At 43.5% G+C, this 27,977-nt stretch overlaps 1 protein-coding gene across 1 annotated transcript in view; it reads right to left on the bottom strand.

The window, feature by feature from the left end:
* Positions 1-27,977, bottom strand: part of LOC124721704 (dual serine/threonine and tyrosine protein kinase-like) — a 333,620-nt gene that overhangs the window by 285,447 nt on the left and 20,196 nt on the right. Inside the window, exon 2 of the mRNA XM_047246790.1 lies at positions 8,911-9,144. Coding sequence (XP_047102746.1) covers positions 8,911-9,034 — 124 coding nt within the window. The 5' untranslated portion in view covers positions 9,035-9,144. The remainder of the gene's footprint in view (positions 1-8,910; positions 9,145-27,977) is intronic.

Consider the following 27,977-nt stretch of genomic DNA (forward strand, 5'->3'; position numbering starts at 1 on the left):
ACCAGTTTATCTGGTAACACTGTTCAATCAACAGGAGTAGTTGCAGAGTTGTGCCAGCGTATCTGTCCTTCTATTGACATCTTCATGTATCTCCCTTCTCCTAAAGCGTTGATCACGAGGTGCCGAAGTAAATGAGTGTATTCTGCATGACGTAACATTCATTATTTCCTCCTTTCATAGCCACTCTTCATGTGCATCGATACCAAATAGGGATTTGAAAGCTCTTGCGAGTGAGAGAATGACAATAATAATCGTAACAAGAACAAGCAAGTAATGAATGAAGTTCATTGCAATGGAGAACGAGAATAGCTGTGAAAATAAAAATCTATAAAAATAGGCTGATCGTTGGGCTGGCACAATGCAAATATCTTCTTAGCATTTTGTTACTGATTTAGTTCTGGATGTTTGCAGAGAAAAAGTAAAATTCGGTACTTCTCGCTAGTGTAATATAATGTGAACCAGCAACTACCCTTTCCTTAGAACACGACTCAAGCAGGTCCCCAAGTAGGTGCCAAGGTACTGCTGCATTCTGCTGACATTGTTCTGATGACGGTTAATGTAGTTAGTTCTGATTATGAAAGACAAAACATATTGCTGGTTAGTTCCTAGGATCGTAATATTAAATTTGCGTTGTAAATGGCACTTGAAAATGACGACTAACCAGATTACATCAATATAAAAAGACAATATTATGACAGTTTAGCAGGATTTCTCAACATGAATTCTGAAATTGGGTGACTGACCGCAAAGGTGCTAAACGTCGTCAAGAATATACGAAGTCTCAATCGCACTAATAATATGAAGATCGTCTTCGACAGCTCGCCACTTTCACATTGCTATATCCACCCCACTCCAGACAGCCCTCGGTGGAGATGCACTAAGTTGCCGATATAATTGAAGGCATTCAAACCGACAACAGACCACAGATTGAAAAATACAAGCGAATTCTCTTGCAGCGTAAGCTTATTTTAACTAAACCTCAAATGATCGTCCTATTCAAAAAAGTAAAATGTTACACACAGTTGACGTCAAGCGGACATTATCTACGTTCTGTCTTGTGTCCTCCTCATCTATATTATCAGGTGTACCATCAAAATGATGAGGTTTAATGGTTTCTAATGTAAAGCGTTGATACCTGATGGTGGGTTCACAACAACATTGATGCAAAAATAAAAAACAAGTTCGCAAAAGTGCAGTTGTGCATTTTCGTACGTTTTCACCTCCAGATCCACCACAGATAATGCATACTAACAAACTTGGTCATTGTCCCTGTAATTTTTGCCCTCTTATTTCAGACCGAGTTGATGAACAAAGTAAAATTAGTGACTCTCATAGATGCTTCTTCGAATCTGTTCAGTAATATTATCAGTAATTTTGATGTGACTTAAGATTAGTGAGGTCTACGATCATGGTAACTCCTGCCAGTTTCCTAGGACACACATGTGACAGGTAGCACCTGATTTAAAACTTACCGAAATGAATTTATAAGACATCTTTTGCAGCAAACCTGGAACTGCTTTCGGAGGCAACTACCGTTTTATAAAGGAATACCTGCATAAACTCACTCATTGCCATGATCGCGGCTGCAGTAGATAACTGATAACTCACAATGTGAAGGATGAGACAAGGCATAGATTCTGCATGAAATGACCTTATACTCACAAAATATTACTAAACCAATAAGATATCATCAGAGGGAATATTCACAGTATTTCATACAGATGACAAGAAAAAGTCAGGCGAATTTAGCAGGATAAATCGGTCCCACAGCTGCAAATCATTGTTATGCCAACAGGGTTGCCAAAGGATGCCTACAACATTGCAGTCTGGACCACGCTGACAGCAAGAAGAACGTGTTTTCGTAGCCTGAATATTTCATGATAGGATCCAGACATCCAGTCTATCCCGAGAGAGTCTGCTCTCCAAATTTTAGATATGTGGTGTGGCCATGTGCCTACAATTTAGTAATAACCCTCTGAATGTTGTTCCCATTTATGTGATTCGGATGACGAGAAAGCTCTACCATGGGTTATCTATATGTCTACTGAAAGCAAGCAACATAATAGCAGGAAGACTGTCGTATACTTTCAGATAAGGTTTCCTGAGCGTCAGATATATATGATATTAGCATCCTTACCCCATCAAAAAGGATTTCTTGTTATTGAATATTACATACATTTTAATACTGAAGGCCTCAGGTTTCTTGCTTCCCACATAGCAAACAATAGCTACCACTCTCGCTGTCGCGTGTCATAACCTAACCTATCATCTGGTTTAACTTCGACTACAGTTCGTTATCCTTAAACATATGCCTTTACTTCAAAAACTACAAGTATCATCTCTACGTAATGTTCACTGCGGGATTACTCAAGAAGCTTTTCGAATAGATGGGAAAATCGTTTAGCGGATAAGAATTATATTTCGTGGTACACCTCAGAACGAAAGAAACAAAATAACAGTAAGAGCAGCAGGCTTAGCATATCGAGCGTGGGCACCGTCAACGCAGCACCCTGAATTTGGCCATATTCCTCCGAATTTATTTCCTGATAGCCCAAAGGCGCTGTACTTCAAAAATATCAGCCTATTCGCACGGGAATTACTATCCACATGTAATTGCTAGAACATCTTGCTACGTCAGGTATCTTATCAGACGCTCGATCTGAGCTGCTGATTTTTATTGAACCAACCTGCTGTGTTTAGGAAACTGATCAGAGTAACTGGATGAGTTTATTATTTTGGTATAATGTATGAAAACTCACTTTTCCCACTTATCTTACCCTAAATAGTCCACGATTTTGGTTGAGAATAAGGCAAATAGTATGCATTGTGGATAGAATGGGAATGAATATTGAAACGAAATTATTAGAATCATGGGAAGGCAATGGTATATCGATATGCAGTGACATGAGAGTTGTCTGAGGTAAATGTCTGTCTCTGACATTGGAGAGAAGGGGGCTAGGTTTGTCTGTTTTCTTACGTTAAGCTCATTGAGTAGAAAAGCGCGGGCGGATTTCATTGTGTGCTGGGAAGAAGACAGCCGGGAGTTTCAAATGCTTGAAATTCTGGAGCCTTGATTGGCCAGGGTGCACACCACCGTCGCCGTAGGCAGGGGGAGAGCGGTAGCGTGGTAAAGCTGGGTTTACACTAGCAAGTCGCTTGCAGAAGTTATTGCTGCAAGTTATTGCTAGCCTCATGCAGCTGTGTTTACACAGCAGCGCAAGAATTAAGCAAGATTCTTCCACAAGTTCTTTGGTAAGAAACTTGCGTCAACAACATGCTGATACTGTTCACATATGATTTCAGTACCACTACAAGTGTGAGCCGAAGTGTAAAATGACAAGCAGGCGGGTGAGATATGCTGCAGCTCTTGTAATTGTAATGCAAAACGTGAAAAAGAAAAAGAGAAGTATTTGGGTTAGAGAGTAGATAATGAGAACAACGCAAATTGGTGCCTTTTGCAAGAACTTAGTATCGAGAGCATGGATACTTATGAAAACTTTTGCAGAATGTCCTCAAATGATCTGGAATATTTGTTGATGTTAACAACGCCCGTCATATCAAAACGAGACACAAACTTCGGTACTGCTATTTCAGCAAAAGAACGTTTGCTAGTCACTCTGATTTATAGCTACCGGTGAGCTAGGAATAAAATAGGCATTTCATTTATTTATGTGAAACATACAACCAAAAAAAGTTTGAATTTTGAAATCTTTTCTTTGTAGGAGACTCATACAAGTCCCTAATGTACTTGTTTCATATTCCCGTCAGCACGATTTCTCAGATCGTACCCCATGTATGTAGAGCCATTTTTAACGTATTGAAAAGGGAAAATTATTTGAAGGTAAGTGAAAACACAACAATGAAATTAAATTTGTATTGAAATAAACTGCATTTTACAGAATGATATGCTTATAAAAATGTTTTTTTTTCTTCTAATGCTCATAAAATGGAAAGTGACAAGCTAAGTAAATAGAACATGTAATAATTACACATCGTCTTTTTCTAGACTCCTAAAACAACAAGCGAGTGGATGCAGGTGGCAAAGGGGTTGTGTCTTCAAGTTATGCTACTTTCTATGTACTTCTTTTATAGATGTGTCGAAATCGACGAGATTTCATTTAATGCGCTCATCTTCTTCACTCTATCCTTAAAGTCTCGGTTATGCACGTTCCGTATTTCGGAGTAGCTCTCCACGGCTTCAATAAAATGTTCTGTATCCTGCTTCATCCATTCCCGTTTCTTCCCCATTTCTGAAATTTGTTTGCATATAATACATAAGATGGTTGCATAAAATTAAGTCACCACATTAAGTAAAATGTTAAATATGAGTGTTATGCAGACGACATGCTTACTATAACTTGCGCTTCCTACTTGCAGGAAATAGAAATAAATCCTAAAAGCTGCAAGTTACTTGCAGATACTTCTTGCGTGGTGTTTACACTGGGAGCGGAAAACGTGTGCAAGTCACTTCCGCAATAAATTGCTACGGTCACAAGTCGTCTTGGCGATATGTTTACACTCGCAAATCGCGCGGCAAGTTCCTCCGCGGATGTAAATTGCTGCAATAACTTGCTAGTGTAAATGAAATGAAATGTCGTGTGACGAGGGCCTCCCGTCGGAAACCGAGCATATGAGAAAGGCACTTGCCTGGGGACGACTGAAGCAGCCGGATGGACTGAGGAAGTGGCGGAGCAAAATGCTCTGCGCAAAGGGAAAGGAAATCAGTTATTTAAGGCTCTAATGTTCCACGTCCACCTTACGTGGTAACATTCTCTTTCAGAGAACACGTTTATCATCTGCTGCGGTAGACACACTGAGCCGTCCACTTCCTCTTTTCCGCCCTATATAGCCACTTTCCTTGTATCCTTTCCACCAGCGTCTAGCTGTTCTTGCCGGTACTTCACACTTTTCTCCAGGTTCTGATGCCGAATAGCTGCCATGCTCAATCAGTGCAACCACACGCACCCTACTCTCTCACAATTCCACTGCGACTGCATTGCGACAGTTGCCCTTGTGATGCTACTACACATTTTATAAAGAGAACCATTTACAACTCAGTGGAGAAAGGAAGACTGACAAAATAAAATAATATCTTTTCTCAGTTATCTGTCACACAAATATAAGCTTCGTTAAAATACTTTGTCAAGGATCACTATTAAGAAAGAAACGACAGTCTTCAGGCAAGATATTAAACGAAGGGCTTGTTTGGTAGTCTTGTGCTGATGCTGTCTGAATAAATTATGCCAGTGGATAAAAAACGGTTTAGCTTGGAGACCTAACCCTCGAGGGGGCCTGCTTAATGAATTCCAAGCAAATACACAAAAAACAGCTCAGGAAGGGTTCGAACAACTACTTTCATGCAGACACATGCATATGGAATCTGTTCATCGTTTAGGGGCCAAACAAGAGGATAACATCACGGAAACAATGATCAGGCTACTTAGTATATAATAGAGCATACACATTTCAAGGAGGAAACATGTGAAGACACAGACTTCCTCGTTATCCATATGTGCGGCATATGCATATCTTTCATGTTAACGAAAGTAATATCCCGCTTTACTTCTTCTTAAATCTCAAATGAAATGAATGCCATGTGGAATAGAATATTTGTTGACTGCGTCTCTTCTTGCATCCATCCATACTAACATATTTATTAAGACTCGTGGTAATCATGACATTCTATATGTATGCTGCAAAAGATTGCACGTGGACACAGTCGACATCTAGGTGCAAAGTGTTTGATATCTTACATTATATTCAATTAAAATAAGCTTTCGATGTATTTTTACTTCGTTCGTATTTTGAGACGATTATGAACGTTATGGAAAATTATCTCACATGCTTTATGCTGAATAAGAAACACTGAATCATCCATTTTGCTTTCCCTGCGCTGTAATGATATAATATCAGCGTCAACAGCCTTCTTCCACGCCGGAAGCTGAAACTTAATTCATTCTGGATTAATGATAACTGAATGCCTCCAATGTATACATAGCCCACAAGGCTACGTCAGAAACTATCAGGGGAGAACGCCGCACAAAAACCAAACGTGCGCATGCGTCTCTCCTCTGAAGAACCGTATCGGACAATCACGACAAGCATTTCGCTAAAGAGCTGTCTCGTAAGAGAGCTGAGAATTGGCAGTGTCATAGCAAGTATTTGTCAACATTGTGAGAGTGCATTCACTTCCGGGTGTAGCCCAGCATTACGTCGCTAAATTTACTTGGAATTCGTTTTTTACATCGAAGACTAATACAATATAATCCACTGTAAGATGAGACACATAGAAAGTGCATTTAATTCTGGACTCCAAGAACGGCATTCTTCACATAAGTAACACCTGTTTGTGTGTTTAATGTTGCGTTTTGAGGCTCAGGCAATATTGCAATGACTATAGTCCGCCTGTTGCCGCCAGTGTGTCGTTAGCTCAGCGATTCCCTTATGCGTTGCGATGCTTCTGCTATATGAAATGGCAGTTCCAATCTTGGTGAAGGCCGCTGAACACAACGTTTTATTTTCCATTTTAACTAATGGAGTTGCAAACTGCTAAATCTGAAGGATGCCTTACAGATAAATCTCCTTGCAATTTCGTCTTAGTAAATTACGTTAATATCATGAATGTCTGTTTTGCAAATGTCAAGGTACTTCACTGTAAAATAGTTTCCGAAAAGATTCAAACTTACTGCCAACGATTCGAATTTGAGCTTTGTTCATCATATAGGTCTAACATGTCAGGAGTTTGTTTATGAAGTGAACATGTAGAGAAATATAGTTCCTCTCTTCTAAATTTTGCAATAGCATTTAACTGTAGACGTTTGCTGACACCGCCGTTAGCAATTCCTTTCCATTCTATGAAACCTCAATATCGATAACTTTTTCTGGTTTAAATCTGATGACCTTAACTATCACTTCCGATCAACGTTAAATACTTCCTGAATCCATACATGGAACTCCAAATGTGCAGTGCTCCTGCACTGCTACAGAGCATGCATTGGAAGGTATTTACACAGTTTATCGCATAGACTGACCATAAGGAATGAAACAAAAAACTGTAATACACTTTACACCACAGACACTTACTCTGGCTTGACGAAAACATCCGAATATTGGCCGAAAGTTGCATAAATAATGGACTTGGAAAGGAAAAGAAAGAGGTATGAAGCATTTATAAATTCATCGAATGTAGTGAGGTGGTTTAATATCGTCTAAGTCTGTCAAATTAATTTTGGACCATATGCAGTTCTTGCCGATTAATATAGTACAGTCATGGACTGTTCGGCTGGTCCCGGCGGAGGTTCGAGTCCTCCCTCGGGCACTGGTGTGTGTGTTTGTCCTTAGGATAATTTAGATTACGTAGTGTGTAAGCTTAGGGACTGTTGACCTTAGCAGCTAAGTCCCATAAGATTTCACACACATTTGAACATTTTTGAATGTAATACAGTACCCATCTACTACTCAGGGCGTCGGTCTATGTTGCTTTCGAGCGTGAATTGAAATCGTAGAAATCTTCTATGGAGTAACATTTAATAATAATAAAGCGTTTTAAATTATCAAAAGCGATGAGCGGTAGCGGGCACTTTCGATAAAGAACGGGGAGTTCCGCGCTGCTGCTGTTGTGACGGCTGCTGCCAGTAGCCAGCAAGTGGATCCCGGAGCTTTGCCGCATGCGACGTCCATAGGAGGACACACTGAAAGAAATCTGCCGCAAAATGGTTACTGGATAAAAGTTTGTTATCGGTGTGATAGAAAGTGAAATAGATCGAATCTGCATTACCATTACATTCATGTCTTCAACATTCAGTTGGAAGAGGCTATAAAAATTTTTTGCGCCAGCTAGTTCCGATCCACTGACGTTGTAGACAGAAACAACGCACGGTACCCCTATACCACGGGCGTAAACAGTGTATGGTTTCTCTTATATGGGACAAGACTTCCTCCAGGAAGTGTCACAGTCTACAGTGTTGCCAGATTGTGCAGATTGCCAGACTTAGAGAATTAGCGAGTTGGCCAGTTTATTTGTCCCATGTTGCGATCGGCACGGACTTAGCCTTTGTAGCGGCCGGCCGCCGGTCCAGTTTTATGTCAAAGAGTGTACCTACCTACAGTTCAATGCCTCCTCTATACCATGAGTAGCTTCCTTTCTTTATTCCATTGTTCTTATTCTACCCAGGGTTTCCACCTGAAGATTTCCCTAACACTAATGCTTCTCTTCCTGCCTAACAATGTATACCCAATCACTCTAGAAATTTCATTTGTATCCTTAATTCAGGTATTTTCACTTGCTTTTTATTTGTCTCCAATGAAATCATAATATTTTCTCTTCAAAACCTTGAAATTAACTAAATCCATGGAACCTTATTAAAAAAAATTTACAAACTCAAATTTCTAAAACTGCACCTTCTTTTAATACCCATTACTAGATCAACAAGGATATGCTTATTAACCACATTCAACTATAAAGGAAGGACATAAACCAAAAATTGTGCATCCACTCCAATTAATAGATTCAGCTTATATTAATCTTGAAATCGGCTAGTATTTCACAATAGGAGAAATTTCAAATTTCAATAAAATAATTGCAGCAGTTCTACCTGCAAAATCTCAAATCCAAGTGTGTGTCGAGAACCCACTGATATTTGTTTGCATTGTTTTATTTTATTTTTCAACAAAACCACATTTCCCCTTCTGTGCATTTGAGTTCAAAACAGTAAAGCTGGGCTTTTATATGGAAACTTCTAGCTTTTATACTCATGTTCAGTCTCAAAGGATGTATGTATTTTTAGACAAACAAGATTCTAAAGATGTATTGGTAACCACAATTGGAAGGGAGTTCTGCGATTTTTGTGTTGTAGGTATACAAATACAGGAACCTGCAGATAATAAAATTGAACTGTCATTCTTACTTACCACCTGGAAATATATTTGCTGACGCTATTTCATCCAAAGCTGTCTGAGTATCATACAGGATCTGGTGCAATTTGCAACGATTTCTTTCAAATTTTCTAAAGTCTTGAGGAATCTTGCTAAGCATGTCGAAAATTTTCAGAAATAATCTGCAAGTTTTAAATCCATTGGCACAAACCTCAAAGCTTGTTCATTGAAGTACAACTCCAGTAACTTGATGAAACCACCACTGTGAACCTATACACGAACAGTAAACATGAACCAAGTAAAATTTACAGTACCAATACAATCACAAGTAAACAATAAAATGATCAAAGCCTCAAAAAAAAAAAAAAAACACACACACACACACACACACACACACACACACACACACACACACACACACACACACACGAACTAGTGCAGCAGTGAGACAATTTAACTACATTATGTGCATGAAAGTTTAACGACAATTCTAATCTTGTTTATGTGCCTGTTGATCATTATACGTGCAAACCATATGGTGAGTTTTAGCCTTGCTCCATCCATTATTTGCATTCTACACAGGACTTTGCAGCATCTGATTCATATCATCATCATCATCATCATCATCATCATAATCCTAGGATTTAAGTGCAGCTTGGTGACTCAGGGGATAAGTTACAAATGATGAATCCAATGTGTTTTCCTGGCATAAAGAGTATTCCATGAAGTTTTGGGATTGCAGCCAGATGATGTCAACTTCTTGTCACAATATTTTGGCTGACAACCGTGCAACCATCTTCAGGGGAGCGTCTAGACTGGAGACTGCTAGCTCACATCACTAACTTAACTTAAAAAAAGACGCAGATTTGCATATGCAAAGGCAGCTGCTACATGAGCGATCTGTATCGAGTTTCATGCCCTCTTTGAGTATTGCTCCATCTATGGTGCGTGGACGGTTGCGTAACTGTGATACTACAAGAGCGCACTGTCGGTATGCAGGTAAGTGGAGTAAAATTAATAAATAAAAATTAATTTAGTTGCCACAAGATGGGTCACTAGTCATAAAATGTTTTCTTTCTGTAGATATTAAATCACTTGCCTTGTGCAGCCGAGTATGTCAGCCAGAGCTGAGCATTGTATCTCCACACGACAATCCATGGAGTATTCTGCCACAGAAGTCTTGGCCGTGACGAGATCCTTCTGGGATTCAATTACTAAGAAACTGAATTCTTCATTTGTGTGGGCATATTGTCTGTAGCTGCTTTACAGTTCCTGAGGCTATTTTTGTTCTGCCATTGGAATTACAAGAAAACACATGGGTTTTTTTTTTTCACTTTATCGAAGTAAAACATTATCAGTGAACTGTAATTAAAGATATTTATAATTTGATTTGTCTTTAAGATCAAAAAACAGTTCATTAACAATATGTTACTTTTTACTTACTGTGATTTCTGCTCAGTTTCTCGACTATATCAGGATATATAGCCTGCTAGCACATCTTTGCAGTTTTTCTTTCTTAGACACTGATACTTGTAGACTAATTTTTAGTTTCTCTGTGGGACTATGCATTTCTCACATTTTACACAGCTCACTTCTTTGCACACCACTGTTTTCTGTATATTTTTTATACTTCGAAGTGTGTATTGTGGTTTGTAGTGTTGCCTGCATAACATTGCCTCTAGTTTGTCTTTGACCTATACTCTTTTTTTTACTTTTTTTGTATTTTATTTAATTGTATGTGTGTAATTCTAGTTAATTATGTTGCTGTGTATATACATACTGTGTAAGAGTATACAGTACAAACAATTCAACATTTGCAAATCATCTAACACAAAAATACCACAGACCAAGCAATATTGAAAAAGATATGAATATCATGAGAATCAGTAGACAGACATCTCCTCCCTTTCCAAGAAAATTTCCACATACACAAAGTATTAACACAAAATAAATGGCTGCTCAGTGACCAAATAAATATTGGAAAGTAGACACTACATAAAATAACTGAGAAAATTACATGAAAAATAAAAGAGCCTGTTCCATCGTTCACACTCTCCCACCCACACACCAACCCCCCCCCCCCCCCCTCTATGTTTCATTTCACTTCTTGCTCATCACCTTCTCCTCCAACTCTCACTCCATCACATTACTACACTCTTATGTTCACTCATCACGGTTTCTCCCTACCCTACCAAAAAAAATTACTACTACTCCTTCACTACTCTTACACAGTATATAAACACACAGCAACATAATTAGAGTTACACACATACAATTAAATTAAATAAGAAAAAAAGAGTATAAGTCAAAGACAAACCAGTGGAAATGTTATGTAGGCAACACTACAAACCATGACACATACTTAGAAGTGTAAAAATAAACAGAAAATAGTGGCATGCGAAAAAGTGTGCTGGGTAAAACATGATAAATGCATAGTTCTGCAGAGAAACTAAAGATTAGACTGTAAGTATCAGTGTCTAACAAAGAAAAACTGCAAAGATGTGCTAGCAGATGGCATTTCCCGATGTAAACCAAGCAGAAATCACAGTAAGTAAAATGCAACATATTGTTACTGAACTGTTTTTTGATCTTAAGAAAAAATCAAATTATAAAGATCTTTAATTACAGACCACTAATGATGTTTTATCTCCATAGCGCAAAACGTGTCTGGTGCAAAAAAAGAACACATTTTCTTGTAGTTGCAACAACAGAATGAAAATACCCTCAGGAATTAAGAAATCAGTGGAAATATGTTTAGCAGAAGGTCGTATTGTGATGACTGCTTTCGACTGGATATGGCATGGGAACCAGTGATTCCTTTAATAAATACAGAAAGGAAACTGACTACTGAAACGTCCAGTGACAAATAATTTTATTAATTTGACACCTGAATCTTAACTCTTAGTCCACATTCTAACAGAGAGCATGCATGTAGTATTATCATTACACACACGCCTTGTGCCATAGATGGAGCAATATTCAAAGAGGGCGCGAAACTCTACAGATGTCACCCATGTAGCAGCTGCCTTCACACAACTGTCTCCATATCAATTTTTTGGGTATAAAGTTTGCAATATGAGCTAGCAACCTCCAGTGCTAAACACACACATGGCAAGAAGTCAATGTCATCCAGCTGCAATCTCAAAACTTTATGGAATAATGAATTCAGTAGTCCGAAGTTAAATACCCAAGTGTCCTATGTTTTTTGTCAACTTTTTTCACATATGGCAACGTTTTTTTAATGTAAAAATGCCAAGCTGCATTGTGGTTCTCAGTCCACATTAAAGTGGGCTTTAAAGCAAAAAAATGCAAGGGCATACCACCTACAATAGTGTCATGTCTAGTGAAGTACTGAGGTGTTCACAACAAAATTTGGGTTATGAAAAGCTCTACTTATGAGATTCAGTGGGCTCTACACAGGGATCTTGAGCAATGTCACTCAAATATGACGAGTGTTTAAAAATAGAAAAGTTTAAAAACTTCCATAAAAATTTGGAAAACCAAACATGTACATGTATACTTGTGAAAATGTGTATTATCTCACTTATTAAAAACTGTAAAATAGCAACAATGATAAGAGAGATAAAATACCACAGGAGAAATATTTACCTGGTTGGTCACTAATCAAAAAGTGAATGATTAAGCCAGCAACTTTGGAACAACACAACGTCCAACCAGAACATTTAGGATGGAGTTAAGACAGTACATGAAACTGTAAAATACACGACACACTTACACGCTAAAAGCTAAGACAAACACTTAAAATGTAGTATCCTGAAGAGTGTATGACATACGTGTCACAAACATATGCAGCTTCCCACTGGAGCGGAAAACCCCAGAAAAGTGCTCTATGTCCTACACAGAGACCGATGAATGTGGCTTCATCCCACCTCTGCAATCAGAATGTGGAATACCACAGCCATGTTGTTGCTTTCACTACCTTACCCTAGCAACTGTAGCACGCAAAGGGAATCCTGTATGTTCTACACTATTTTCTCCGTTGGTGTGATTGCTGAAAGGTCTGAAGACTACTAATGGAGTTGCAACAGGTGAGAAACATCACCCCTCATCATCTTTAGTGTCTTGAGATGAGGATTATTTGAGATGCCAGCACATACTGAAGCATGTAGACAGTCATTTTTGTCCTTGTAATCGGACTGTACCTATGTGCTTGTGCCATCCTGACCACAGCATACAACACAGCACAGAAACTGTGAAGATATCTAGTACATGGAACCTTAAGACACAGATAGAGTGCATCTACATCCACAGCTACATCTACACTCCACAAACCACAATGAGGTGCATGGCAGAGGGTATGCTCCCACTGTACCAGTTATTACCTCCTGTTCCATTGAAGTATGGAGCGCACGAAGAATGATTGTCTGAATGCCTCTGTGCATGCAGTAATTATTCTAATCTTATCCTCAGAGTAATCATTTAAGTCAGTTCTTGAAACTTTGTTGACAGACTTTTTGGAATAGTTTATGTCTATCTTCAAGAGTCTTCCAGTTCAGTTCCTTCAGTACTTATGTGACACTCTCCCACGGTTTACACAAACCTGTGAGCATTCGTGCTGTGTTCTTCTGTATACGTTCAATTTCCTCTGTTAGTCCTATCTGGTATGGGTCCCACACCCTTGAGCAATATTCCAGAACTGGTCACATGACTGATTTGAAAGTGATCTCCTCCCTAGACTATTGTACATCCCCAGTATTCTAATGTTAAAGCAAAGTCTACCACCTGCTTTACCCTGAACCTATGTGACCATTCCATTTCATAGCCTTAAAAAGTGTTACAACCAGGTATTTGTACAAGTTGGCCAATTCCAACAGGGACTCACTGATATTATAGTCATAGGATACTACGTTTTTCTGGTTTGTTAAGAGTAAAATTTTACATTTATGAACATTTAGAGCAAGTTGCCAATCTGCATCATGTTGAAATCTTATCAAGATCTGACTGAATATTTATGCAGCTTCTTTCAGATAGTACTTCATCATAAATAACTGCATCCACTGCAAAAAGCCTGACTTTACTATTAATATTGTCTGCAAGGTCATTAATATACTACATGAACAGCACGGGTCCCAATACACTTCCCTGGGGCACACCTGAAGTCACTTCTAAATCTGACAATGACTCTCCATCCAAGATAACATGCTGTATCCTCCCGACCAAAAAGTCCTCATTCCAGTCATAAATTTCACTTGATATCCCATATGATCATACTTTTGACAATAAGTGCAGGTTCAGGACTCAGTCAAATGCTTTTTGGAAATCAAGAAATACTGCATCTATCTGGTTGCCTTGATTCACAGCTTTCAGTATGTGATGTAAGAAAAGTGCAAGTTGCGTTTCACATGATCAATGTTTTCGAAATCCATGCTGATTGGCACTGAGGAGGTTATTCTGTTCAACATACCTCATTATGTTTGAGCTCAGAATATGTTCTAAGATTCTACAACAAATCAACATCAAGGATACTGGACAGTAGTTTTGTGGATCACGTCTACAACCCTTCTTGTAGAAAGATGTGATCTGCACCCTTTTCCAAGAACTAGGCATGGGTTTTTACTTCGAGGAATCTGTGATAGATTATAGTTAGAAGAGGGGCTAACTCAGTTGCAAATTCAGTATACAATCTGACGCATTCATCAGGGCCTGAAGCTTTGTTCAGTTTTAACAATTTCAGCTGTTTCTCAACACCAATGACACTAAGCCTTATTTCATTCATCTTCTCAGTGGTACGAGGACTAAACTGGGGCAATTCTCCTGGGTTTTCCTTTGTAAAGGAACATTTGTAAACAGAGTTAAGCATTTCAGCTTTTGCTTTGCTACCCTCGATTTCAGTTACTGTCTCATTTGCTAGGGACTGGACACTAACTTTGGTGCCACTAACAGCCTTTACATATGACTAGGATTTCTTAGGGTTCTGCAAAAGATCAGTTGACAATATTCTACTATGGAAGTCACTGAATGCATCACGCATTGCTCTCTTGACAGCCAACTGTTTCATTCAGCATATGGGTAGATCACATAACTAATGAGGAAGTATTGAATAGAATTGGGGAGAAGACGAGGTTTTTTTTTTTTTTTTTTTTTTTTTTTTTTTGTGGTTTTAGGGCGCAAAACTTCTATGGTCATTAGCGCCCAGCCCGTGACGTAGGAAACAGGAAAAAAACGAAATTTAAAATCAGCAGCAAGGGGAACAAAGTCATAAAATTTGAGAAACTAAAGGCAAAAGGAATGCTTAAATATCCACTATAGAAAGGGGTTGGTTGTCCCCAAAAAAAAAAAAAATCAAATGACTGACGTCATTTCACTGTCACTAATAAACTGTAGAACGCGGTCAGCTGAGCGCGTGTCATCTGCTAAAATCAACGATAGATCAGGCGATAGCTGTAGACGGGAGCGTAACGGATTAAAATAGGGGCATTCAATTAAAAGGTGTCTGACCGTCCACAGCTGAGAGCAGTGGGGACAGAGTGGGGGAGGATCACCGCTTAAAAGATGTCGATGGCTAAAAAGACAGTGCCCTATCCGGAGTCTAGCTAAAATTACCTCCTCCCGACGACGCGTTCGGGAGGAAGAGGTCCAAGCGCAAGGAAGGGCTTTCACTTCCCGCAATTTATTATGGGGAAGTGTTGACCAATGCGCATGCCATAAATGAGCAACTTGGCGACATAAACCGCTCCGTAGATCGGTAAACGGAAGAGACTGAATAGCTGGCCGAGGAAGAGAGACTGCAGCCTTGGCCGCTATGTCGGCCGCCTCATTCCCACAGATACCAGCGTGTCCCGGGAGCCAGAGGAACGCCACTGAGACGCCCCCCAGGTGGAGCAAGCGCAGACAGTCCTGAATCCGGTGGACCAGAGGGTGCACAGGGTAAAGAGCTTGGAGACTTAGGAGAGAGCTGAGAGAATCTGAGCAGATTACGTACTGTATCCGCTGATGGCGGCGGATGTAGTGGACAGCCTGGAGAACAGCGTAAAGCTCCGCAGTATAAGCCGAACACTGGTCGGGAAGCCGAAAGTGATTTGGGGTGTCGCCAACAATATAGGCACTCCCTACACCTAACGATGTTTTCGAGCCGTCGGTGTAAATAAATGTGGCTTCCGTCATTTGTGCACATAGAGCAGCAAATGCCCGACGGTAGACAAGTGTAGGGGTACCATCCTTGGGAAATTGACATAGGTCTCTGAGCAAGTCGATCCGGGAACGGAGCCAAGGCGGTGCTGTACCCCAAGTTGTCAAGAAGGTTTTAGGAAAGCGGAAGGAGAGAGAATGGAGCAGTTGACGGAAGCGGACTCCCGGGGGTAGTAGGGAGGAGGAGCGGCCTGCATACCCGACATCAAAGGAGGTGTCGAAAAAAAGGTCATGGGCTGGATTAGCAGGCATGGAAGACAGATGGCTAGCATAACGACTCAGAAGGACTGCCCGCCGATTGGACAGCGGAGGTTCAGCAGTCTCAGCATAAAGGCTTTCCACAGGGCTGGTGTAAAAAGCTCCAGACACTAAACGTAATCCACGGTGGTGGATAGAGTCGAGACGCCGAAGAATAGACGACCGAGCAGAGGAGTAGACTATGCTTCCATAATCCAATTTCGAGCGCACTAAGGCGCGATAGAGGCGGAGAAGGACCACTCGGTCCGCTCCCCAGGAGGTACCATTCAGGACACGGAGGGTGTTAAGGGAACGCAGACAGCGAGCCGAAAGATAGGAAACGTGGGAGGACCAGCACAGTTTTCTGTCAAACATAAGACCCAAGAATTTAGCGATGTCGGAAAACGGAAGGTTGACAGGACCTAGATGTAAGGAGGGCGGAAGAAACTCCTTACGTCGCCAAAAATTAACACAAACGGTCTTACTGGGTGACAAACGGAAGCCGGTTTCGATGCTCCACGAGTGGAGGCGATCGAGACATCCTTGAAGACGTCTTTCAAGCAGGCTGGTCCGTTGAGAGCTGTAGTAGATCGCAAAATCGTCCACAAAGAGGGAGACCGAGACATCAGGAAGGAGACAATCCATAATTGGATTAATGGCGATGGCAAACAGTACAACACTCAGCACGAAGCCCTGGGGTACCCCGTTTTCTTGGGAGAAAGTACGGGAGAGAGTAGTGTTCATCCGCACCCTAAATGTGCGCTCTCCCATAAATTCGCGAAGAAAAAGGGGCAGCCGGCCTCGAAAGCCCCAAGAGAACAGTGTGCGGAGGATGCCTGTCCTCCAACAGGTATCGTATGCTCTCTCCAGATCAAAAAATATTGCTACCGTTTGGCGTTTCCGGAGAAAATTGTTCATGATATAAGTGGAGAGAGCAACAAGATGGTCAACGGCAGAACGATGCTTTCGGAATCCGCATTGGGCTGGTGTTAAAAGACTGCGGGATTCCAGCCACCAAGCTAAACGGTAATTCACCATACACTCCAAAACCTTACAGACACTACTCGTGAGAGAAATGGGGCGATAGCTAGAGGGGAGATGTTTGTCCTTTCCAGGTTTCGGAACGGGAACGACAATAGCTTCCCGCCATCGCCTGGGAAAGGTACTGTCGGTCCAAATTCGATTGTAAAGGCGAAGGAGGTAACGCAGGCTATGGGTTGATAAATGCAGCAACATTTGGACATGGATACCATCCGGTCCTGGGGCGGAGGAGCGAGAAGAAGAGAGGGCATGTTGGAGTTCCCGCATGGAGAAAACAGTATTGTAGCTTTCGCGATTTTGAGAGGAGAAAGCAAGATGTCGCACTTCCGCTGCACGTTTCTTCGGGAGAAACGCTGGCGGGTAATTTGAAGAGCTCGAAATCTCAGCAAAGTGCTGACCCAATGAGTTAGAAATTGCGACGGGGTCCACTAAGGTATCATGCGCGACAGTGAGCCCAGAGACCGGGGAAAAACTAGGCGCGCCTGAGAACCGTCGAAGCCGACTCCAAACTTCCGAGGAGGGAGAGAAGGTGTTAAATGAGCTAATAAAGAATTTCCAGCTTGCCTTCTTGCTATCGCGGATGACGCGACGGCATCGCGCACGGAGCTGCTTATATTGGATACAGTTTGCCAAAGTTGGATGGTGACGGAAAATGCGAAGAGCACGTCGCCGCTCACGTATTGCGTCACGGCATGCCTCGTTCCACCAAGGAACTGGGGGGCGCCGGGGCAATTCGGAGGTGCGTGGTATTGAACGTTCCGCAGCTGTGAGAATAACGTCGGTAATATGTGTGACCTCATCGTCGACGCTGGGAAAGCGACGGTCATTGAATGTCGCTAGAGACGAAAAAAGTGTCCAATCGGCTTGGGCAAACTTCCAGCGTCGCGAGCGCATGTAGGGCAGTTGAGGCTGCAGTCTAAGGACAAATGGAAAGTGGTCACTCGAGTGTGTATCATCAAGGGCGAACCATTCGAAGCGCCGAGCTAGCGGAACAGTACCGACCGCAAGGTCCAAATGAGATAAATTTGTCGTGGAGGCAGACAAAAATGTGGGGACCCCAGTGTTGAGGCAGACTAGATCCGCTTGGTGGAAGACGTCTAGCAATAGTGAGCCACGTGGACAAGGATGTGGAGATCCCCAAAGCGGGTGGTGGGCATTGAAGTCCCCAACCAGCAAATAGGGGGGTGAAAGCTGACCAAGAAGATGAAGGAGATCAGCTCGTGCCATTGGTGTGGACGATGGAATGTATACCGTACAAAGAGAGAACGTGTATCCAGAAAGGGAAAGACGGACGGCGACAGCTTGGAAGGAACTGTTTAAGGGGATTTGGTGATAATGGAGAGTATCGTGGAGCAGAATCATGAGCCCTCCATGGGCTGGAGTGCCTTCAACAGAGGGGAGGTCATATCGGACGGACTGAAAATGAGGGAGAACAAAGCGGTCATGGGGACGCAGCTTTGTTTCCTGAAGACAGAAGATGACCGGCGAGCAGGATCGTAAGAGGATCGACAATTCATCCCAATTGGCTCGAATGCCGCGGATATTCCAGTGGATAATGGACATAGGGTGAACAGAAAATGGAGGAACGTGACCAAGGGTGCTGTCAACTCAACGACTGCTCAGAGCTTGCGACCAACAGCATGGAATGGCATTCAGTCGAAGGCAGAAGATCCTGATCCATAGGTTGGTCAGGAGCAGCTCCAGCCACCAACGATCGGCCACTTGACCGGCCACCAGCAGTGCGCCTCGGCGACACAGAAGACGGCCGAGGGCGATTTCCGCCAGGTGGTGCTGTAGATGGGACACGCCTTGGCGGAGAAGGAGAGGAACTGTGTTTCTTCGTAGCCTTCTTGGAAGTATGATGTTTAGATGAAGGAGGAACCGATGGTTGTGAAGTTGCGGTACGTAAAAACTCTTCACGAGAATGCTCTTTTTTCGAAGACTTGGCGTCTGACTTTTGGGCTCAAGATTTAGCAGAACCCGACGAAGGGTGAGCCATTGAGTGGGCAGGCGGAAGTGGTGAGGTTGAACGGGCGATCTTTGCGCTGGCCGATCTGACGACCGTGGTACTAAAGGTGAGGTCGCAAGTCTGCGTGGCCGCCTCCTGTGTTGGCCGAGGAGAAGCAAGGACAGTGCTGTATTTTCCTTTCTGAGGCACAGTGGGCTGTCGACTGGCGAGTAACTTTCGAGCAGCAAAGGTCGACACCTTTTCCTTCACTCTTATTTCCTGGATGAGTTTTTCGTCCTTAAAAACGGGGCAATCTCGAGAGGAAGCAGCGTGGTCACCCATACAGTTGATGCAGCGAGGGGATGGAGGTGGACAAGCACCCTCATGGGCATCCTTGCCACACGTAACACATTTGGCCGGATTGGAACAGGACTGGCTGGTGTGATTGAACCGCTGACATCGATAGCAACGCGTAGGGTTTGGGACATAAGGGCGAACGGAAATTATCTCATAGCCTGCTTTGATTTTTGATGGGAGTTGAACTTTGTCAAATGTCAAGAAGACAGTGCGGGTTGGAATGGTGTTCGAGTCAACCCTTTTCATAACCCGATGAACAGCTGTGACGCCCTGGTCAGACAGGTAGTGCTGAATTTCTTCGTCAGACAATCCATCGAGGGAGCGTGTATAAACGACTCCACGTGAGGAATTTAAGGTACGGTGCGGTTCCACCCGGACAGGGAAGGTGTGGAGCAGAGAAGTACGCAGCAATTTTTGAGCCTGGAGGGCACTGTGTGTTTCCAACAACAGGGTGCCATTCCGTAATCTGGAACAAGACTTTACAGGACCCGCAATTGCGTCGACACCTTTCTGAATAATGAAAGGGTTGACCGTGGAAAAGTCGTGACCTTCGTCAGACCGAGAAACAACAAGGAACTGTGGCAACGATGGAAGAACCGTCTGTGGCTGAGACTCAGTGAACTTACGTTTGTGAGCAGACATAGTGGAAGGTGAGGAAACCATTGCGGAAGAATCCCCCATGATTACCGGCGTCTCCGATGGCGCGCTCCTTCCTTGTGGGGGCCCTCACCGAGGGCACACCCACTTTAGGTGATTGTTCACACCTCAGGTCACACCTCCCGACAAACGGACGGAGGGACCAATCGGCACTTTCGGAAGGTATCAGCTCGGGTAATCACCCCTCCCTGGGCCTGGCCGTTACCAGGGGGTACGTACGTGTCCTACCTGTCTACCCGGGGCGGGGAATTACGCGTTACCCCGTCACCGGCTACGCATGGAAGTGCGTGGGTCGGCCTTCAGACACGCACAGGGAGGAAGAAAGACAGGGAAAGGAAAGAAGAGAGGTCTCAAATGCCGCAGCGGAGAAAAGGGTAAAGAGAAGAGGTAAGGAAAAGAGAAGGACGAAGAAAGATGAAGACATACAAGCAAGGAAGGCGAAGAGTGCGGTACATTTACAAGCGTCCGTCTCCGGACGTAGGCATAAACCATACTCCCAGAGGGGGAGAAAGGGAAGGAAAGAGCCAGAGGTGAGGGGGGGGGGGGGGGCGAAGATGGGGGATGGGGAAGGATACGGAAAGGGGGGGTATGCAGCCCGGAAAAGAAGGAAGGTCACATTAGCTCGGGGTCCCGTGCTCGCTACACACGTATCCACAAAAGAGTTGTGGATCCCCTGGGGGGGGAAAGCCGAGTTTGTGGCACAACTTGACTAGAAGAAGGGATCGGTTGGTACAACATGTTCTGAGGCATCAAGGGATCACCAATTTAGTACTGGAGGACAGCGTGGAGGGTAAAAATCTTAGAGGGAGACCAAGAGATGAATACACTAAGCATATTCAGAAGGATGTAGCCTGCAGTGGGTACTGGGAGATGAAGAAGCTTGCACAGGATGGAGTAGCATGGAAAGCTGCATCAAACCAGTCTCAGGACTGAAGACCACAACAACAACACATCTCTATCTATAGCCCTATGCTTTGTTTTACACATATTATGCAGTAATCTCTGTTTCTTTAGAAGTTTCTTCACAGTGACTGTATACCATAGAGGTTCCCTCCCATTATGAACTGTTCTACTCGGTACATATCTATCCAGTGCGTCGTCAACTGTTCTTTTAAACTTGCGACAGAGTTCCTCTACATGCTCCTGCCCTGTGCTGAAAGTTTCAAGTGCATCACTGAGATATGACACTAAAGATTTTTTTTTTTTATCTGGGTTATTGAACATAGATTTCTGCTTGTTTTAGTTGCCCTTTGCACTTGGGTAATCATTGTTATCACGACCACTGTTACTAGTTTCGATGTGGACATCCTCAATGAGGTCAGGTCTATTTGCTGCCATTAGATCCAATATGTTTCCATCATGAAAGGGGATCCTAACTATCTGCTCTGGATAGTTTTCAGAGAAGGCATTTAGTAAAGTTTCACAGGATGTCTTTTCATGCCCACCACTAACAAAACTGTAATCTTCCCGATTAATTGCTGGTTGATTGAAGTCTCCACTGATGACTATGTTATGATTGGGGAACTTACATACAAGTAAATTGAGGTGGTCTCTGTTACATCAGCAGATGAGTCTGGTGTGTGATAAAAGGATCCAATCACCCTTTATACTGAGTATTGCCCAAGCACTCTCTCATGTGTTCGCAGCTCGAGGTCTAGCGGCTAGCGTTGCTGCCTCTGGATCACAGGGTCCCGGGTTCAATTCTCGCCCGGGGTGGGGATTTTCTCTGCCCAGGGATTGGATGTTTGTATCATCATCATCATCATCATCATCATCATCATCATCATCAGTGACAGTGGCTAGATAGGACTGCGTAAAAATTGGCTTGAGTAAAAAATTGGGACTTCGTACGGGCACTGATGACCGCGCAGTTGAGCGCCCCACAAGCTAAATATCACTATCAACTTTCACATGTAGCTTCAATTTCTATCCCAGTGGATCTGATTTTCTTGTCTACTGTGACAAATATACCCTCTCCATTTCCCATTTGCCTATTCATTTGATAAACACTTAAATTTTCCCCAAAAATCTCACTGCTGTCAATTTCAGGTTTCAACACGCTTTCTGTACCTTATTTATGTGAGCCTCTTTGCTTTCATGAGTGCTTTACACTCTGGCACTTTGTTGTGAATTCTTCAACATGTTGAATGAGGCCTCCAGACATACACATTGGTTGCACCTAGTATCCTTTCCTGTCCCTTGCTGCCATTTCTCTAGGGGGTACCATCATTTGCCATGCATTCAAACTGCAAACAATTAATACATCCCCACCCCTTTCCAACAATTAATACATCCCCACCCTTTTGCATTTGTTGCCTACTGACACCCGACAAAACAGGTTTCCCCAAAATAGGTGAGGTTAGGTGAGTCCCACCAGCACAGTTTCAGTAAAAGACAGCACCTCAAACTTGTTGGTTAGAGGGATTGGTACAACACCCTGAGTCCTCCCTGGTCCCCTTCCACCCTGTACAGGACACATAGATCTACCACTGACACACCAGTAAACTGCAGAACGGAACTCATCTGTATACATTATGTTGGAATATGTGCACTCTTAATATATGACAAAATAAAGCTATAAAAATCACATTTACATTGGTTTCCTCTCTAAAATTGGTCAAACTGAAAACAATTCTAGGCCTTCTAAGCAGCCAAGTCAGTGATTCATCTAGTAATACACTAATGCTCACCACACAAATTTGTAAAATTACCAACTTTTTGCCTAAGTCCCGATTACTCTCACATTACATAAAAGTTGTTCCATGGGTGGGTGATGAATGAAATTCAATGCTGGTGCATGGGAAACAAAACTGGCCCTGTATTGTAGAAGATGGTGGTGAGGATGCAACGTATGAGATGTCGGAAGACCATAGGAGTGACAGAGACCTTAGGACCCTGAAACAGGTTGATCCTAATCCATGGTCTAAGCACCACCCAAGAGAGGTGTGGGAGGAAATATACAGTCCAGTGAGTGAAGCTGGAGATCCCGACAGAGGGAAGTGAGGTGCATTCCAACCTGCAATCCCACCTGGGGGCATGTATCAGGAGGGAGACATCCCTTGTGTGCAAAAAGGACAGGGTACATGGGATGGTCAGGAAATCGACAAATGGTGACTGCGTAAGAAACTGGGAGTTGGCTCCATCATATTTGTAGAGCAGGAATCCCCACTTCTGTGAGGAGACTGTCAACGGGACTAGTGCGAAAGGTGCAAATAGCTTGGCACATACCACAATGGTGAACAGGGTCAAGTATTTTCAAAGTGGAGGGAGCTGCTTAGCCATAAACCTGAGTACCATAATCTAGACTGGACAAGACCAGAGAATGGTAAAGATGGAGAAGAGTAGCACAATCTGCACCCCAAGATGTGTGTGCCAGGAGGCAGAAAGCATTAAGCTTCTGCATGCATGTAGCCTTCAGGTGATGAATATGGGGTAGGCACATCAGCTTTTCATCAAAAATACGGCCCAAGATGTGAGACTGTGGTACATCTACAAGCTGGTCAAAACTGGAAGCCGTGGGAGATGGTCCATGCAGAGGCCTGTTGGATGGCACCTTGGAGCCAGTGTGCAGCAGATGCTACAGACAGGGAGCTGCACCAGATGCAAAAAACATTGACATACAATGTCTGGGTAACCACAGGCCCAACAGAAGTTACAAGCCCATTGATGGCTATGAGGAAGAGACTGACACTTAACACAGAGTCCTGTGGGATACAGTTCTCCTGAATCCAAGGCGTGCTGAGTGAAGTGCCAACTCGAACCCAGGAAAGCCGGTGGAACAAAAACTCGCAGATAAAAATCAGAAATGGGTTGTGAAAGCCCTAGTCATGCAGGGTAACTAAAATGTGATGGTGCCAGGCTGTGTCATATGCCTTATGTAGGTCAAAGAAGACCACAATAAGGTGCCGGCGATTAGTAAAAACCTGTCACATTGCTGTTTTCAATCTGAGTAAATGGTAAGTTGGAGACAGTTCTTCCTGAAAGCTTCACTGACAAAAGGACAAAAGGCCCTGAGACTATAGTATCCAACATAATTGGAAGCTAACCATCCTCTCAAGCATGTGCATTTTCAACTTATCATGGCATAACGAACAATCCATTAAATTTTGGGCATGCAGCCGCACAAATAAAATTTCTTCCACTGATATTTCGGCCATGTGTCGTCTGGCCAGAATATCAGTGGAAGATATTTTATTTATGCAGCTGCATGCCCAAAATTTAATGTATGATCCTCTCAAGCAATATACAAAGTACATCTATGAGGCTGATCGGGCAGTAGCTGTCGAGAGATGACGTGTTCTTCCCGGGCTTAAGGACAGGTATAACTATAATGTCCTGCCATTGAAACAGGAAAGCACCCGTGAGCCAAATGCTGTTGAAGACCCTGAGTTGATGTTGCCTCTGGGTAATGTCCAATTGTTGGATTACCTGGTTGTGGATGGAATCTGGGCCTCGGGCCATGTAATGTGAAGAGGTAAGGACCTGCAAGAATTCCCACTCAGTGAAGGGTGCATTATAGAGTTCAGTGTGGTGGGGGCTGCAACAGATGGGTGTGTGTTCAACTCAGGATTTCTACTGAAGAAAGGTAGCTGGAAAGGAAGAAGATGTTGATGCTGTCCCGAAGTGTCACGAGGTGTTCTGCAAGGACCAGTGGATCAGTACAAAGAGCACCTAGGAGGATAAGAGCCTGGACTATTGACTGTGGCTGGTAACCCAGAAGACTGGAGCTTGGACCAAAACTGTGATGAAGAGGCATATGTCCCCAGGGAGAAAACAAAGCAAGCCCAGCACTGCTTTTTACTCTGCTTAATAAGGAACAAGCCTTAGCAAAGAGACGCATAAAAGTGAGGAGGTTGGTCTGTGAAGGATGTAATTTAAATCGCTACAGCACCCTTCCGAGGACCTGGACAGCAACTGCTACATCCTTGGTCCACCACAGTACTGGTTGACGAAGAGGGGGACCTGTGGATAGTGTGACAACAGTGCCAGCAGCATGAAGAATAGTGGCAGAGATGCCCTGCACCACCGCTTCAATACAATTCCAGAGAGAGGTGTCGAAGCACACAGTAGACATATATAAAGGCCAACTGGCCCTGCAGAATGAATAGTGTGGGGGCCTGTATGCCTGGTAGCAGCAGAGGAATGATAGAATCACCAGAAAGTGGTCACTGTCACAAAGACTGTCAAGCAGTGACCAGTGTAGGGAAGCCACGAGAGCAGGGATGGAGATAGTGAGATCAATAGCAGTAAAAAGTTCCATGAGCAGCAGAGAAGTGGGTAGGGCAACCGTCATTGAGGAGACAACGTCTGTAATAAGTTGGTCAATTAGGAGACCCCTATCCATCGAAGTGGCACTCCCACACAGGGGAGGTTTTCCTCTCGAGGAGGAGAAATGAGGGCAGGAGTCGCTGTATTAAAGTAGACAGTTCAACATAAGGAAGTGGCCTACCGGGAGGGAGGTAGACACTGAAAACGGTGATTGCCAGAGTCGTTTGTATCATAACCACTATTGCTTCCAGGTTGGTATGAAGGGAGATCCAGTCACTAACCACATCAGAATGAACCAAAGTGCAGACCCCTCCAGATGCTATCCCACGGCTGGCACAGTTCCGACAGAAAGACCGATAACCACGAAATGTTGGACAGTGGTCATCACGGAAACACATTTTTTGAAGAGCAAGACAGAACACAGAATAGCAGGAACCAAGACGTTGTATTTCCTGTAGGTGATAATAGTACCCGTTGCAATTCCACTAGAATATCATGAGGTGAGAGTCCAGGTTGGACACAGAGAAGCCGAGAGGAGGTCATATCACTCGTTCAGTGGTTGTCATCAACAAGGACGGGGTGATTGGTAGGTTTAAAAAGGGGAGGGGGGACCACACTGCTGGGTCATCAGTCCCTCGATCTATGGGAGGAACCAACTTGGATATGGAAAGTACAGAGAGGCAGGAAGATTTTGATTAAAAATCGGGAGTGGGCCTTGAAGACCCCACTCATACAATGTGGCAAGTATATGATGTCGCTAGGTCATGTCATATGCTTTGCGTAGATAAAAAAAGATGGCAACCAGATGTTGGCTTCTGGAGAAGGCTGTTCGGATAGCAGACTTGAGGGACACAAGGTTATCATCGGTAGAGCAACCCTGGCAGGAGCCGCCCTGACATGGAGCCAGTAGGCCATGTGACTCCAGGACCCAAACAGACCGCCGACACACTATACGTTCCAGCAGCTTACAGAGAATGTTGGTGAGGCTGATGGGCCAATAGCTATCCACATCAAGGGGATTTTTAATAGGTTTTAGCACTGGAATTATGGTGCTCTCCCGCCATTGTGATGGAAAGATGCTATCACACCAGATTCGGTTGAAGATGACAAGGAGATGTTGCTTGTAGTCAGACGAGAGATGTTTAATCACCTGACTGTGGATCCGATCTGGCCCAGGAGCTGTGTCGGGGCAATGTGCAAGGGCAATGAGGAGCTCCCACTCTGTAAAGGGTTCACTGGGGCATGTAGTGAACGAGAGGACTTTGCTTTCCATCCACCGTTTGAGGGTGCGAAAGGCTGGGTTCGTGGGCACGGAGCCATTTAAAGGCTGTTAGGTGCTCTACGGAAGGGTGCCGCTTATGTCACTGTAGAGCTCGTCAACACTCCTTAATTGCCTCAGCGACTTCTGGCGACCACCAAGGGACTGTCTTTTGTGGGGGGGAGGGGGGGGGGCACCCAAAAGAATGAGGGATCGCATTTTCTGCCACAGAAGTGATCGTCGTCGTGATCACCTCAATCACAACATTGATGTACCATGTGAGGGAGATTCAACAGTGACAACAGAGGTGAATGTTACCCAGTCTGCCTTGTTTAAGGCCCATCTGGGTAGGCGTCCATGGGCATGATGCAGGGGAAGTGACAGGAAGATGGGGAAGTGGTCACTACCACACAGGTTGTCATGTGCTCTCCAGTGGATAGATGGGAGAAGTCCTGGGCCGCAAATTAATAAATCAATGGCTGGGTAACTACCATGAGCCACACTGAAATGTGTGGTCGCCCCAGTAATTAAGAGGCAAAGATCGAGTTGAGAAGTAAATTTTCAACATCTCTGCCACGTCCAGTAAGCATGGTGCTATCCCACAAGGGGTTATGGGCATTAAAATCTCCCAATCCATTCAGGCAATACGTTCAGGGGTACCACACCATCTGGAGGGTGATATACACTGCAGCCAGTTATTTCCTGCATCGTCCACATCCTGACAGCCACAGTTTCAAGAGGAGTTTGAAGGAGCAGAGGTTCACTACATACCGAGTTCAGGACATAAAACGCAAACTCCACCTGACACACTATTATATTCGCCTTGGTTTTTTTAATATCCCCTTTAGCCACAAAGGGCAGGAGTCTGCATTGCCGGGAACCAGGTTTCCTGGAGGGCAATGCAGAAAGCAGGTCTAAAGCTTAACAGTTGCCATAGCTCAGCCAGGTGGTGGAAAAAACCGCCACAATTCCACTGGTGGATGACGTGATAATGAGACTGGGAAGCCATGAAACAATCAATGAGACAGTCTATGCCTCAGGGTCACCTGCTGCCACAGATTTATTTCATTAACAGGCTATATCCATTGTGTCTGAGGGTCTGGTGATATCTAGGTCCTTAGTGGAGGCCAGAATCTTCACTTCATCCTCAGAAGCAAAGATTTTAGGCAGCGGTGGTGTGGGTGCCAC

Source organism: Schistocerca piceifrons, chromosome X, assembly GCF_021461385.2.
Source record: "Schistocerca piceifrons isolate TAMUIC-IGC-003096 chromosome X, iqSchPice1.1, whole genome shotgun sequence".
Classification (NCBI taxonomy): Eukaryota; Metazoa; Arthropoda; class Insecta; order Orthoptera; family Acrididae; genus Schistocerca; species Schistocerca piceifrons.